Here is a 13211-nt window from a genome sequence, read left to right on the forward strand (position 1 = left end):
GTATTGATATGTAAAAAGTAGTGCCGTTGGGGTAACTGAAAATGGCAGAATAAACAAGAAGTTAAACATGAAAGCTCTCTGGGTTCTTTGATGTTTTGTGTGTTCCTGAGTCAACACATCACAAACTTGTTAAATTTAAATTCTGTTTAGTGATTGGTTAACCTGGTGTTCCATTTAATACATATGCAAATGTTGAGACGCACACTCGCTCAGTATTTGCAACACCATTAAAAGAGAAAATTAATTAGAAAGAAAACAAAAAAGTTTTTCAGCCGTTTATCAGCTTCATTCCTGAATACTTGTATATAAATATACAACACCCCAGAAGTCATATTTTCAGGGATAACAGCTAAAGACTGACTATGCACATCTGTAATTATATTTTGTTTTTGACTCCCTTTTTGTGCGAAGCACAAAAAGGGAGTCTTTGCAGTTAGTGTGTCTGTATGTATGTGTGTATGTGTGTCCGTCCGTCTGTTCCACTGATATCTCAAGAACCATACATCAGTTTTTGATGAAACTTGGTGCATAGATGCTCTGGGCCAATGCGCAGATTTGATTAGGTTTTGGTAAAAATCCATGCATATTAATTACCTAATTTGCATGATAATTAGCTGATTTTTGGCTGTTTCATGACTGTTCCACTGATATCTAAAGAACCACTCATTGGATTTTGATGAAACTTGGCACACAGATGCTCCAAACTAATGCGCAGATTTGATTAGTTTTGGGTAAAAATCTGTGCAATATTAATTACCTAATTTGCATAATGATTAATCAATTTTCGGCTTTTCCACTGATATCTCAAGTACTAATCATCACATTTCAATAAAACTTGGTACATAGATGTCATAGGACACTGCACAGACCTGATAGTTTTTTGGGTAATATCAGTAGATATTAATTACCTAATTAGCATAATTATTTAATTTTCAGCTTTTGATATTTCAAGTAATAATCATCACATTTCAATGAAACTTGGTACATAGATGTCATAGAACACTGCACAGACCTGATAGTTTTTTGGGTAATATCAGTAGATATTAATTACCTAATTAGCATAATTAATTAATTTTCAGCTTCTGATATTTCAAGTAGTAATCATCACATTTCAATGAAATTTGGTACATAGACATCATAGGACACTGCACAGACCTGATAGTTTTAGGCTAATATCCAGTGTTCTCCACAATCCAAAATAGCTGGTGGGCGGCCTAATTAGCATAAATTTGCATATTAATTTGCATGTCATTTACATACATCTTTCTAGCTTTTATGTCATGCAATGCAATACACACTAAGTTATTTACTATTCTCTTTTTAATTTAATTGAAACATGTTACAATTTTTTGAAATACAAACAGATTGGTCACTATTAATATTTACGAAATGCAAAAAGTTTGAAATCGGTGATTTATACGTTCGCAAATTATTCTGCAATTCGAGTAACCAAGAGCAAGTACGAGTTATAATGTAGAAAATATACGAGGTGATTTGTTCCCGACGCCAAAACGGACGATTTGTCAAAATAAAACTCATAACATTTTTTATTTGTGGCATCAGTACTCACCCGTGCCGACGGACGGTAAGATGCATTTACGCATGTACGGTCACGATACGTTGCGTTTTCACACGTTGTTTTGGGATTCAAGAAAAATGCTAGCAATCGGCAAAATAAAAGAATCTGCTATTTTCTCGAAAGATTAGACATAAAAAATGGATAAATGAAAAAAAGTACGTGGAAAAGATAACTAAAATATTATTCAATTACAAATACTCGCGGTAAACTAATCTGGCAGCCATGTTTGATGTTTATTACCGCTTTCCGAATTCAGTACACAAACACCCAGAATGCGCTGCTCCCCTATGCAACTTAGATACTAAATCGTTACAGCGCCAACACCGGTGGGTGGCCGACGGTCGTTGAATGGGGTAGGCCAAAAGATCACCAGTTTGCCTTCTCCATGCTGTTTTCACGATGAAAATCGAGCGAACGTTGTAAATACGGCTAGAATTTTAATTTTTGTTCGAGTTTACATGCAATATGCTAATATATTTGTTTATTTTCTGTGCATATACATTTCGTTCGTATTTAATTCTTTCTTTCGTGATTGGAAGACGATTATTAAAAATACAGCTGTAAATTGAAACCACTGTAGTTGTGTATCGTGAGTAATAAGTGGCAACAATGTCGGGCGACAATGAATTCAGGCGATTGACACATTGCCATGAATACACTTGATAACTGCTTGCAGACTTCCAGTGGTCATTGTTTATGTTTGGACTCTTGAAACAATAGCAAAATAAAGGGTTGGGCAACTACTCTTTTGTTTAGGCTTGGGAAGAACAATGCAAGCTTTTTACAAATAATTTCAGCTGGATGTACGTTGGTGGGCGGGCATTGAGAGTTACTAGGCGGCCGTAAAACTTGATGGGCGGGCCGCCCAACTAAAACCCCTTGTGGAGAACACTGAATATCAGTATATATTAATTAGCTAATTTGCATAATTAATTAATTTTCAGCTTTTGATATTTCAAGTAGTAATCATCACATTTCAATGACACTTGGTACATAGATGTCATAGGACACAGCACAAACCTGATAGTTTTTAGGGTAATATGAGTACATATTAATTATCTAATTTGCATAATTAATTGATTTTCAGCTTTTGATATATCAAGTAGTAATCATCATATTTCAATGAGACTTGCTACATAGATCTAGGATTATGCAGAGACCTAATTAGTTTTAATTGGATATTAATTACCTAATTTGCATAATGTTCCACTGATATATAAAGAACCACAAATTGGATTTTAATGAAACTTTTAAAGAGAACTATGCAGAAACCCAATTAGTTTTTGGTAAATATTTATGCTTATTAATCTCCTAATTAACAGGCCTGATTAATTTTGGGTTAAAATTTGTTCATATTAATTCTCTAATTAGCATAATAATTCATAATTTTTTTGTTCTGTTCTGTTCATATTAGTTACCTGATGTACATAATTAGTTTTCAGCTTTTCTATCAATATCTCATGTACAAGTAATTTTGAATTAATTTTTAATGTGTCTTCAATACTCTCAGCACACGGGAGTTCTTTCTAAGCTTTCTTTGATTTTGTTTTGTTTTTCAGAGAGAAATGATCCAGATGTTTTTTTCAATGTTTATAGGTTGTTTTTGGCAGGGTAAGTCAGAACACTCAGACAAAATCTGTACAAATGTTGACTATTATTTCAGCTCTGTGTGTTTGCTTGTCTTTTACACCTGTATTCCAAACATAGCTAGATCAATTCTGTTCAAACTTCACTCACTCATCTTGAATCGCATGCTTTGACGTGACAGTTCCTGTAATGGTAAAACAAAACTCAGTGTTCTCCCCAGGCCTCTGAAGCGACACGGTACCGTGACGCTTGGACACTCGGTCGTGATGCTTGCCCTTTGTCCGTGACGCTTGGTCACTCGCCCGTGAGGCTTATGTTTTGTTTACAAGTGTCAGTCTCGTCTTGCACGTATTTCAAACAATAGCATGTATTGATCGAAAGGTAATCCCGCTTTTGTTAGCCATACAAAGACAGTGATAAAAACGGAAGTCTGCAATATATTGCAAAGTCTTTCAAAGGTGCAGAGCCTCCAAATAAAAAAAAAAAATAGCAATAATTTGCCCATTGCACGCAACGGCAACAATGTGACAAAACAAGTCACGGCGTACGTCGGGAAGATCAACCCCGATTTGCTGCACTCTGATTTGTTATCACTCAATCGCCGGTGACATTAATTACCCCAAAATTAAAAAAAACAAAACAAGTGAAATTAAGTCGCATTGGAAAGAAAAGTATGAATAATTCAACAGCAGACGAGACAGGTTGAGAAAAAACAAACTCTGACTTCTGGAAATACCCCATTCATAGGGTGCCTTCGTACAGAAAAATTCCGCCCTAAGGCGACATAATGCACGTTGCAACATTGTGACGATGCATGCTGGGTTACCAGGGGTTCTGATCGAGGTAACAAAGATGGCGGCGCAGAATGCATGATTTTCCGCGATGTTTAAAAACAACATCTCGTTGGCGATTTTGATGTAATGCCTATGATAATCGTCAATAAATCGTTTTAATAAACAATTTGTGTATTTCACACCAAAAAGTCAGATACCGATGATCGCAATAGCAGCGGTGAATACCCGTCCAACGCAATGCCATCAGCTGACAATGTTACGGTGATCGTAGCATTGTACTCACAAGGTATATTGCAATGAAAAATCGCCGAACTGCCATTGTAGAATGTTTTTTTAATTATTGATTTATTAATTAGTCCCCGTTCGGACGTAGTCCGAAAACGAGGACTTATGGTTTGCCCTGTGTGCGTCCGTGATCACCTGTATCTCGAACATGCATGGACCGGTTAAGTTCAAACTTCACTCATACATCACACATTATATGGGACATATGCACATGCATTTTTTTCATGATCCGATTAACGATAGCCGAATAGCGGCCATTTTAAGGCCGAAAATGCATCAAAATCGCACATTTTCACCATTCCGGACCCGGATCTCAGTTATGCATGGACGGATTTTGTTCAAATTTGGTACATACATTAAACATAATAGGACCTTGATGCACGTCATTTTTTTTTTTGGATCGGGTTTGAAATGGCAGACTGGCGGCCATTTTGTTTTAAAGAATTCAGTTCTGGATCCGTATCTGAGACTTGCCTGGATTGATCGAGTTCAAACTTCACACACACAAGGTACATCATGTCACAAATATGTATGTGCATTTCTTTCATGATCTCATTAACGATAGCCAAATGGCGGCCGCTTTAAGGCCGAAAATGCATTGAAATCGCACATTTTCACCATTCCGGACCCGGATCTCAGTTATGCATGGACGGATTTTGTTCAAATTTGGTACATACATTAAACATAATAGGACCTTGATGCACGTCATTTTTTTTTTCGGATCAAGTTCGAAATGGCCGACTGGCGGCCATTTTGTTTTAAAGAATTCAGTTCTGGATCCGTATCCGAGACATGTCTGGATTGATCAAGTTCAAACTTCACACACACATGGTACATCATGTCACAAATAGATCAGACCACTGAAAGTGGTCTGAGATTTCGGTCATGATCTGCTTTGAATGTATATGTCACTCAAATATGAACGGAACGGGGACGTGTCATTGACAATGACTTGTTTCAACATATTTCGATATCTTGCCGACTTTATAAATTTAACCAAAAAATGTTTTCCCTGACGTTCATATGAACCGACATTGACATGGGCTCTAAAACTTATACACAATGATGAACCAGTTACATCCATGGACAACAGTATATTCACTGACTGGCTATAACACAAGTTTTTCAATTTTTTTTCCTTTTTATGATGTTCCATTTCAAACTGTATTTGACTTGATACAAAAACATAAAATACAATGCAGTAAAATGATATAAAATTTATCAGATATAAAAATATCTTGTCTTTAATTAATTGTAGATTGACAATATTTGTTGGGAAAAACTGATCATTATGCAAATAAAAATTATGCAAATTAGATGCATTGTTATGCAAATTGGCCGTGATGCTTGACATGAAGTCTGGGGGGAGAACACTGAAAACTGAAACCAGTCGGCCATTTTGAATCAGACCTTTAATAATACCTTGTGCGTAAAGGTTATTTTGGAATGATGGAAATGATTAAATCTGTCACCTTTTCTAAAATAGTTTGTCTAAAATACAGTGCCAAATTTCAAGGTAGGTTTATGACGTCTTGTGCAAAGTGTACGCAACCTTTGCCGTCAATGTCCTGGATGTTTAACGTTTTTTATGATTTATTAGGTGGGATCATGCTGCTTTCCGAAGATTTGGCTACGAGGGCTTAGTCTATGAAGGTGTGAGTGAAGAACCAATTAAGGTAAAGAAATGTCGCCTTTGTGAGCTCAAAATTTGAAGTATCGATAGTCGCATTGTCCAGGGCATTATCTGAAAACCAAATGTAAACAGCGGGTGCTCAATCAATAACTTGACAATATTGTGTAGTACTTTGTAGTTTTTTGCATATTCTTTAAATTGTTGGTCAAAAAAATGATTGCTGTTTATTTGTGATTGACCTGTGGACGTACTATTTCTCATCAAGAATGGTGTTAACATAGAACTCATAGCAAGTTTTATTCAACTTCACTGGATTTTCAATAACCAATAATGTACTTGTCATAATAAATAATTATTAATAATTGGCTGACTCGCTGTACAATCTGGTATCACTTTATAGACGAGTAGTTGTTGTGACGTGGTGCTCAATTTGGCCTCCTTGTGATATAGACAACACACTTGAAATACATTAACACTTGTGTAACATCGTTAAAATTTAAACGTGTTACGTGAAGACTGTCGTACTTTAAATCACGCTTTGTATTTTTAAAATGATATTTGAAATTGCTTGAAATTTATATTTTATAATAATGTATATAATATTGTTTCAGGTAACCGGTGGTAGTGCGGCCCAAAGTGCATTCATTTACATGTACGATGAAGCTCTGGGTGTAAAACATGACCCTGAAAGAGGTAGGTCACATGACCAAATATAGGTTGAATTTATTCCATGAAAACACTTTTAGTTATTATTTAACCCATCTGAGAGCCTAAATGAACTTGCATTCTCTTTCAACATTTTTTTATAATTTTTTTTTCAAAAAAATGTAATCATGTTCAAAGGTATAAAAAAACTGCATAAAATTTTCAAAATATTGCACCAAAATAATTGCAAAGAGTGGCAGTGCTTAAAGGGTTAAATGCAAATCACATTCAGGTCTTGTAGCCAATTAGAATTTATGTTATAAAGGATGACATATATGCTTCTTACAAGAAGTGGTAATTTTGTATAATCTAAGGACCCATAAACACTTTTAGAAAGTGACTGTTTCTCTTTTGTTTCACTACAGAGGCAATCATCAGACGGTTTCAGGAGTACCAGTGTGGGGATCACAGGGAATTTGTCAAAGCAGTTTCAAGGGGCCCATCAATCCGAAAATTTTGTAAGTATCATCTGCATGTAGATATCTACTTCAAGAAAGCCTGTTCCTGTTCAGGCACAGTCCGAAAACAAAGACCTATGGATTGACCTCTGTGCGTGCATCCGTATGTATGTGTGCGTCCGGCCCTATATCTCAGACATGCCTGGACCAATTAGATTCAAACTTCACACATACATCATACAAAATATTATACATATGCACATCAATTTGTTTCACGTTCTGATCCAAGATGGCCGAATGGCGGCCATTTAAATAATGCGAGTATAAATATTTCTATCACTGGGTCGGGAATTACTGGAATGTACCAGGGTACTGCAATTTCAAAAATCACATTTTGAATGAATGATTTTAATTTCGAGAAATAACAATTTCTAAAGTTTTGACGATGTTCAAGCACAACAAGATAGTTACCTTCTGTAAACAAATGCGTGTCTCAGCTGTGTATGATGTCAAACAGGTTCTACTCAAATTGTTTACCAGTGCTTATGACATGACAATTCCTGTCAATGAGCCCATACTTCAATCAGAAGCTGAAAAACTGGGACAGAAACTGAACCATGCCGAATTCAAAGAAGGCATTTGATGGTTCCATTGATTGAAATTCCAAATGTATCACATTCAAAGCTGTGTGAAGTAAAGACGTTGCTGTCAGTAGTGACATATTTGATGATTTGGTAACATCACTTATAGGGAGATGTGCCCCGAGAGACATTTTTAAAAACAGAAACAGAGTTGTTTTTTCATCTTATCGGTTTGTTCAATAAAACCGTAACCATCAAGTGTGTAACATGTTATGGAGGGAAAACAAGCAAAGAGTGAAACAGTGTCCTGTTTTGTGCAAATATGGATGTCACAGAAAAACTAAAACCACTGATGTTTCAAATCTTTTGAATGTAGCTGACAAAACCAATTTGCTCAAATCATCATCCAACAATGAAATTGAAGCAGCCATCAAAATGCTGACAAGAATGTTAACGTACAATTGTCAACAACATTGTCAACGAAAGCCATGTCGTGACCAAACTGATTGGCTTGGGCCAAGTTATCATTAATAATGATGTTTGACTACTCTATGTTTTTGTTTGCCCTCCCGAGTAAGATGCAGTGTAAGCATGGCCTGAAGTAACTGCTTTTGTAACATTATAACCCAAGCATTTTGGCCACAATGAAGAACATGATCTGTACAAATTAAACATAAAATTGGATAAATATCAGGATTATAATTTTATCTTTTCAGGCGAAGTGATGCAGAATGAAGCATTGTCAGAAGCGTATAATTGCTGTTTAACAGCGTTAAAAGATTTTAGGAGTTATCACATACAGGTAGCTTGTAGGTGAGTCAAATCAACAATTAAACATTTTTTTTTTAATTTTTAACACTTGGTAAACAGAAAATGTTATGAAAATCCCAGTCAACTGGATTTATCAGTTGTTTAAGTAGTTTGGCAGCACTTACAGTTGCTTGAGAAGTTTTGGTGAATAGCACATTTTTGTGGAATCTGAGATGCCCACATTTTTGTCTTGTGCAGAACATTCTCAATATATAAACAGGGTGCTTGAAAATTTTTATCTTTCAAAGATTTTGCAAAACTGAGTAAAGATTAGGTTGTCAAAATGCCAACAACTATGCCTTGTAAATAATTGAAATTCAAATAATTCAATTATCAGTGAGAACATTTATCATATTTATTACAATTACATAGTACAAAATTGTTGTTTATAATAAGGCGTGTCCTTTCCAGGTACATAACAATTCAAGCACATAAAAATGCAAAGAATAATAACGAAAACTATCCCGATCAATCTAATGCCGGTACAGGAGGAACAGGTATGTTAGTTTCTCTTTGCAGTTAGTATTGTTTTGTGCGTGTCATAAGTTGCTGATGGGGTCATTTGTTGGTTCCTTTAGCCTGTAGTTTTGTGTGCATTTTTGCATATTGAATATGCAGATTTTTAGTAAGATGGGAAGGTACTCTAATACGAGGACCTGTATTGAGATATCATCATTGATCGGTGAATTGGCATTCAATATCTGTACATAAAATACATTGTAATGGAGATAATTAATGCGGGTGTGTATGTACATGTATTTCATGTTCTGTGCGACGATGAATTGAAACTGACAGATCTATCCAAACTCAAATAAATTTAAACTGACAGACTGATCTATCCAAACCTTGTTGAATTCAAACCAACAGACTGATCTATCCAATATAACTGTTTTTTTCTGTCCCTGTTCCAGGTTTCCTACCATATCTAAAAAGTCTCCGTAACAACACATCCAACAGTATTATAGAGAAACCAGACACGTAACTTACATAGAACTGATTTTTAATTGTAACAAATTGAAGCACTGTCATAAATGAATACTATCTTATTGGAGGTACAAAAATCCTGCAATGACGAGTGAAAGAACTTCTTCAAAGCTGGTAGAGAACTTTGCAAGTAATATTAGCGATTTTTAGAGTTGCTTGTGTCTAATGGTACAATTATGGTGTAGTAGTGTATCAACCCCAGTTTTGAATGTCTTATTACTTTTTGGTTTGGAGGCAGTTTGGATGAAATTTTTAAAATGAAGACGATTATTTGTAATTGCTTTGATAGAGATCTTAATACTCTGCAGGATGAGAGTCTGTGTTGGGACCAACAAATTTAATTACTCCATGAGAGGACTGGATAATCAACTGTTGACCTATATTTATTGTCTCGTATATAACGGAGAAGGTAATAAACAAGACTGGAGTTATTGTTCAAATTTTTGTCAGAAATGGCAGTGCACATAAGATAATGTGTAATGAACATATTATTTCATTCTCCAAAAATAATATTTAACCAGGCACGAAGGCATCTCCTGCTGATGTCATTTTTTTCTCTTTCATTTTGGTTATCCGCAGAGGATTTCAGCAGGCATCCAGTACAAACTTCACTTCTTTTTGCCCACAGCTGAGTTATTGTTTTGTGTTATTCTACAAGTACCACGTTCTCAGTGTACATGTTCTTGTACATATGGCGTCTACTCAAACGATTAACATCTATGAAACTTTTAATATTAAAAAACACTAAAAATCACAAACAAAATGCCATTCAAATTGTTGGTACTGAAATGTCTTGTGCCTTCCAATCTGAATAACCTATTTGCTTTATTAGAAACATATATAAACAAAAAACAGTTGTTTTATAGTGAATCATTAACATACAACATGTTTTAACTGTGGAGAAACCTCTGCAGTTTTGCTACCCATAGAACAAACTCAGTATATTTTAATAAGTGAGCCTTGTCATAAGTTAATGTGCATATTGGCTACATTAAAATTTTGTATATTTTAAAACTACGATGATGGCACTTTAATCCAACTATCTGTTACAGGGAACCCTGTTTAAACCAAAAACAAATAATTGCTTGAATTACAGAGACATTTATTTTCTCTGTTGATTGTTCTGTATATACAGGTACTCATTTTCAATATTTTTGTCAGCTGAATGTATTTAAGTTATTTAAAAAAACATTGCAAAATGAGATAATTTTTTTTCTCCAGCAATATTCTTTTTTGTTACATTTTTTCTTAATAAATGAATGTTTGGCTTTCATTTAACTATCAGTAAAATCTTTTGACATTCATGAGTACATGTAATTACAATGACTTGAGTCATTTTAATTAAATTACAGGAATTTTTTTTAAAATCATGTGTGCAATACAGAGGAAGTTGTTTTAGCCCGAGCAACTTTGCCTTCTCATAACAGTTGTAAATGCAAAATATGAATTATTTTATTTACAGATGTGGTAACTTTTAACCCTAAACACAAAAATTAGTAGTGGAGGAAAGAAATGGCAAACCTTGATTTACATTTTCAAGATACAAAAAATAGGTTTTTAAGAAAAATCAAGCAGTATAATTTTTTTTATACTATCTTATGTTAACTACACCCCCTCTCTCCAATACCCCCCCCCCCCCGAATTAAAAATTTTGCACCACCTGTCAATTACTGGTATATTGTAGTCTTCCATATACTGCTTGAATAAATATTATTTATTTATTGGTAAATTTTGTGTTGATGTTGATCTCTTTGAATGACAAAGTTGCCTTTTCTGAAATAAACCTTCAAAATTTGAGATTTGTACATTAAAGCAAAAGAATCAATTTTTTCTGCAAAACTATAGAAAGTTGCCTACAAATATGGTAAATATTGCCCCCCCCCAAAAAAAAATTTGTTTTTAAAAAGGTAGCGACAGGTACAAAAAACAACTTGTACTTTATTCATGATTATAATGGGTAGGTCATTTTCAAGTAACTAAGCATGTATTAAACCATGCCAATATATATTTTTTCAGAAAGTTGAGATATAGGAGAGTACATGTATGATTGTGTAGCATACTGTCATAGAAATTCACACGAAAAATATGATATTATGGAATGACTTATTACTCACTGTTTCATTTATTTTCTGCATTGATACATAATATTTGAAATTAGGTCTCTGATCTTTTTGTGTACTTTATTTTTTTGTAATTTTTTAAACTTTGCGGACTCAATCGACCCTTTACGTGTCTAATCTTGTTACCAAAACTCCAAATCGACGACTGTGGTGGCATAGTTTGTGTAACGTCATTGATGGCATTTGTCAGGATTATTTAAAGTTAGTTTTCTTTGTATATACATGTACATTTGTACTGTAATCTCTGAGAAACGGCTCATATTATTAAATGTATCGTAATTTTGTGAAAAAAAGCCATAGACTGGCTTGTTGAAACTGACAAAATTAATTAAGGCTGAATGCAAACTTTGACGACATGACATGCAACTAATTTATTTAATACGTACTACAAGATTTTGTCCCATCACAGTATTCACCCCATAACCTCCAAGCCAAGTACCTGTCGCTATTTTAAGTAATGTTTATACCATATATTTGTACAACATTTGTATCAGCTTAAATTTTATGGACTTTGAGTTTCAAATTTTGGGAACAAATCTATATTCTTTAAATATTTTGTGTTTTGATATTTGAAAAGCTTTATGATGCAATATTGCTGACTTTGTGATAAATTATTTGTAGCATATTGAATAATTACATATTCATAATATTAGCCCAATCAGGAGAGCCAATCAATTGTGGATGCGAGGCTCTATTCGCTGAGCTTTGTCATATTTTGAAAATTAGATCCAATAAACTAGATCTTGTAGTACTGTAAAATATACAATGGTTTACGTTTCAGTCGATTTGAACGTTAATAGGATTGGTAAAGAAAGCAATGATTATCTGTTTAAATTTGCATATTAGCATATTTTAATTTATCAAGTAATTGCTGTACTGTAATTTGATGAATTGATATTCTCAAACCTTTTTTGACCAGGCAGGCAGTTTGAGCCAAATATCAATTGCAGTTTGAATATTTAAATATTGTTGTCAATGATGTGAAAATGTTATGCATGCATTTTTTACATAACCTTTGACTTGTAATTGAGCTCAATTAATAAATGCAAGTCCTGTTAGAGGGCATACTGGTCCCGATCATAGAATGTAAGCCGCTGCTGCTCGTCTGAATATTGTTGACCCATCTTTATTCATTTGGCTCAATTTTGTGTTAAGTATTTGTACATAGTAACACTGTCTTGTACTAGTTCATTGTGAGCCAAAACAAGACAAAAATAAATTTGTCTAAAAAAACGTACGGTAATATTCAAAATGATTTTTTAATTGTTTTTTTCAACACTCTTAGAGCCAGAGTTCCTGCATGAAGTTTTGTGTATTTGGCTATCTTTGTAAGTAATGCACATTTACTTACAAGATTGTATATAAGCCAGGGTTATGTAGATTTCAACAGCTGATGTTTTTTTGAGGTGAATTTGAAGAAATAAAGTTTCTTTCATATTATGCAAGTATTTTTGGTATCGTGCAAAAGTGTATACCGGTACATTGGTTTATATGTACATAACTTCAATGTGTTTGTCTTCCATGCCTAAAACATGCATGGACTTTTTGTGTCCACATTATAAACAAACAAAAAATATAACATTCACACATTACAAACAACAATTTTTTTTTTAATTTTTTCATGAATACCAATCTCCCCAGCAATCAACAAAACCTGGCTCCACTTGGTTTTTGAGAATCCATTTTGACTCTAAATTCCTATAATATCAGTCCCGTTGGAGGGCACGCTGGTTCC

At 34.2% G+C, this 13211-nt stretch overlaps 1 protein-coding gene across 1 annotated transcript in view; it reads left to right on the forward strand.

Annotated features, from left to right (window-relative positions):
• Window positions 1-12924, forward strand: part of LOC102809941 (indoleamine 2,3-dioxygenase 2-like) — a 29496-nt gene extending 16572 nt beyond the window's left edge. The window contains exons 7-13 of the mRNA XM_085502296.1: window positions 3139-3190; window positions 5846-5921; window positions 6490-6571; window positions 6949-7041; window positions 8279-8375; window positions 8784-8869; window positions 9284-12924. Coding sequence (XP_085358422.1) covers window positions 3139-3190; window positions 5846-5921; window positions 6490-6571; window positions 6949-7041; window positions 8279-8375; window positions 8784-8869; window positions 9284-9354 — 557 coding nt within the window. The 3' untranslated portion in view covers window positions 9355-12924. The remainder of the gene's footprint in view (window positions 1-3138; window positions 3191-5845; window positions 5922-6489; window positions 6572-6948; window positions 7042-8278; window positions 8376-8783; window positions 8870-9283) is intronic.
• Window positions 12925-13211: the final 287 nt, after the last annotated feature.

The sequence above is a fragment of the Saccoglossus kowalevskii genome, chromosome 8 (assembly GCF_978046115.1).
Source record: "Saccoglossus kowalevskii chromosome 8, keSacKowa6.1, whole genome shotgun sequence".
In the NCBI taxonomy this organism is placed as follows: Eukaryota; Metazoa; Hemichordata; class Enteropneusta; family Harrimaniidae; genus Saccoglossus; species Saccoglossus kowalevskii.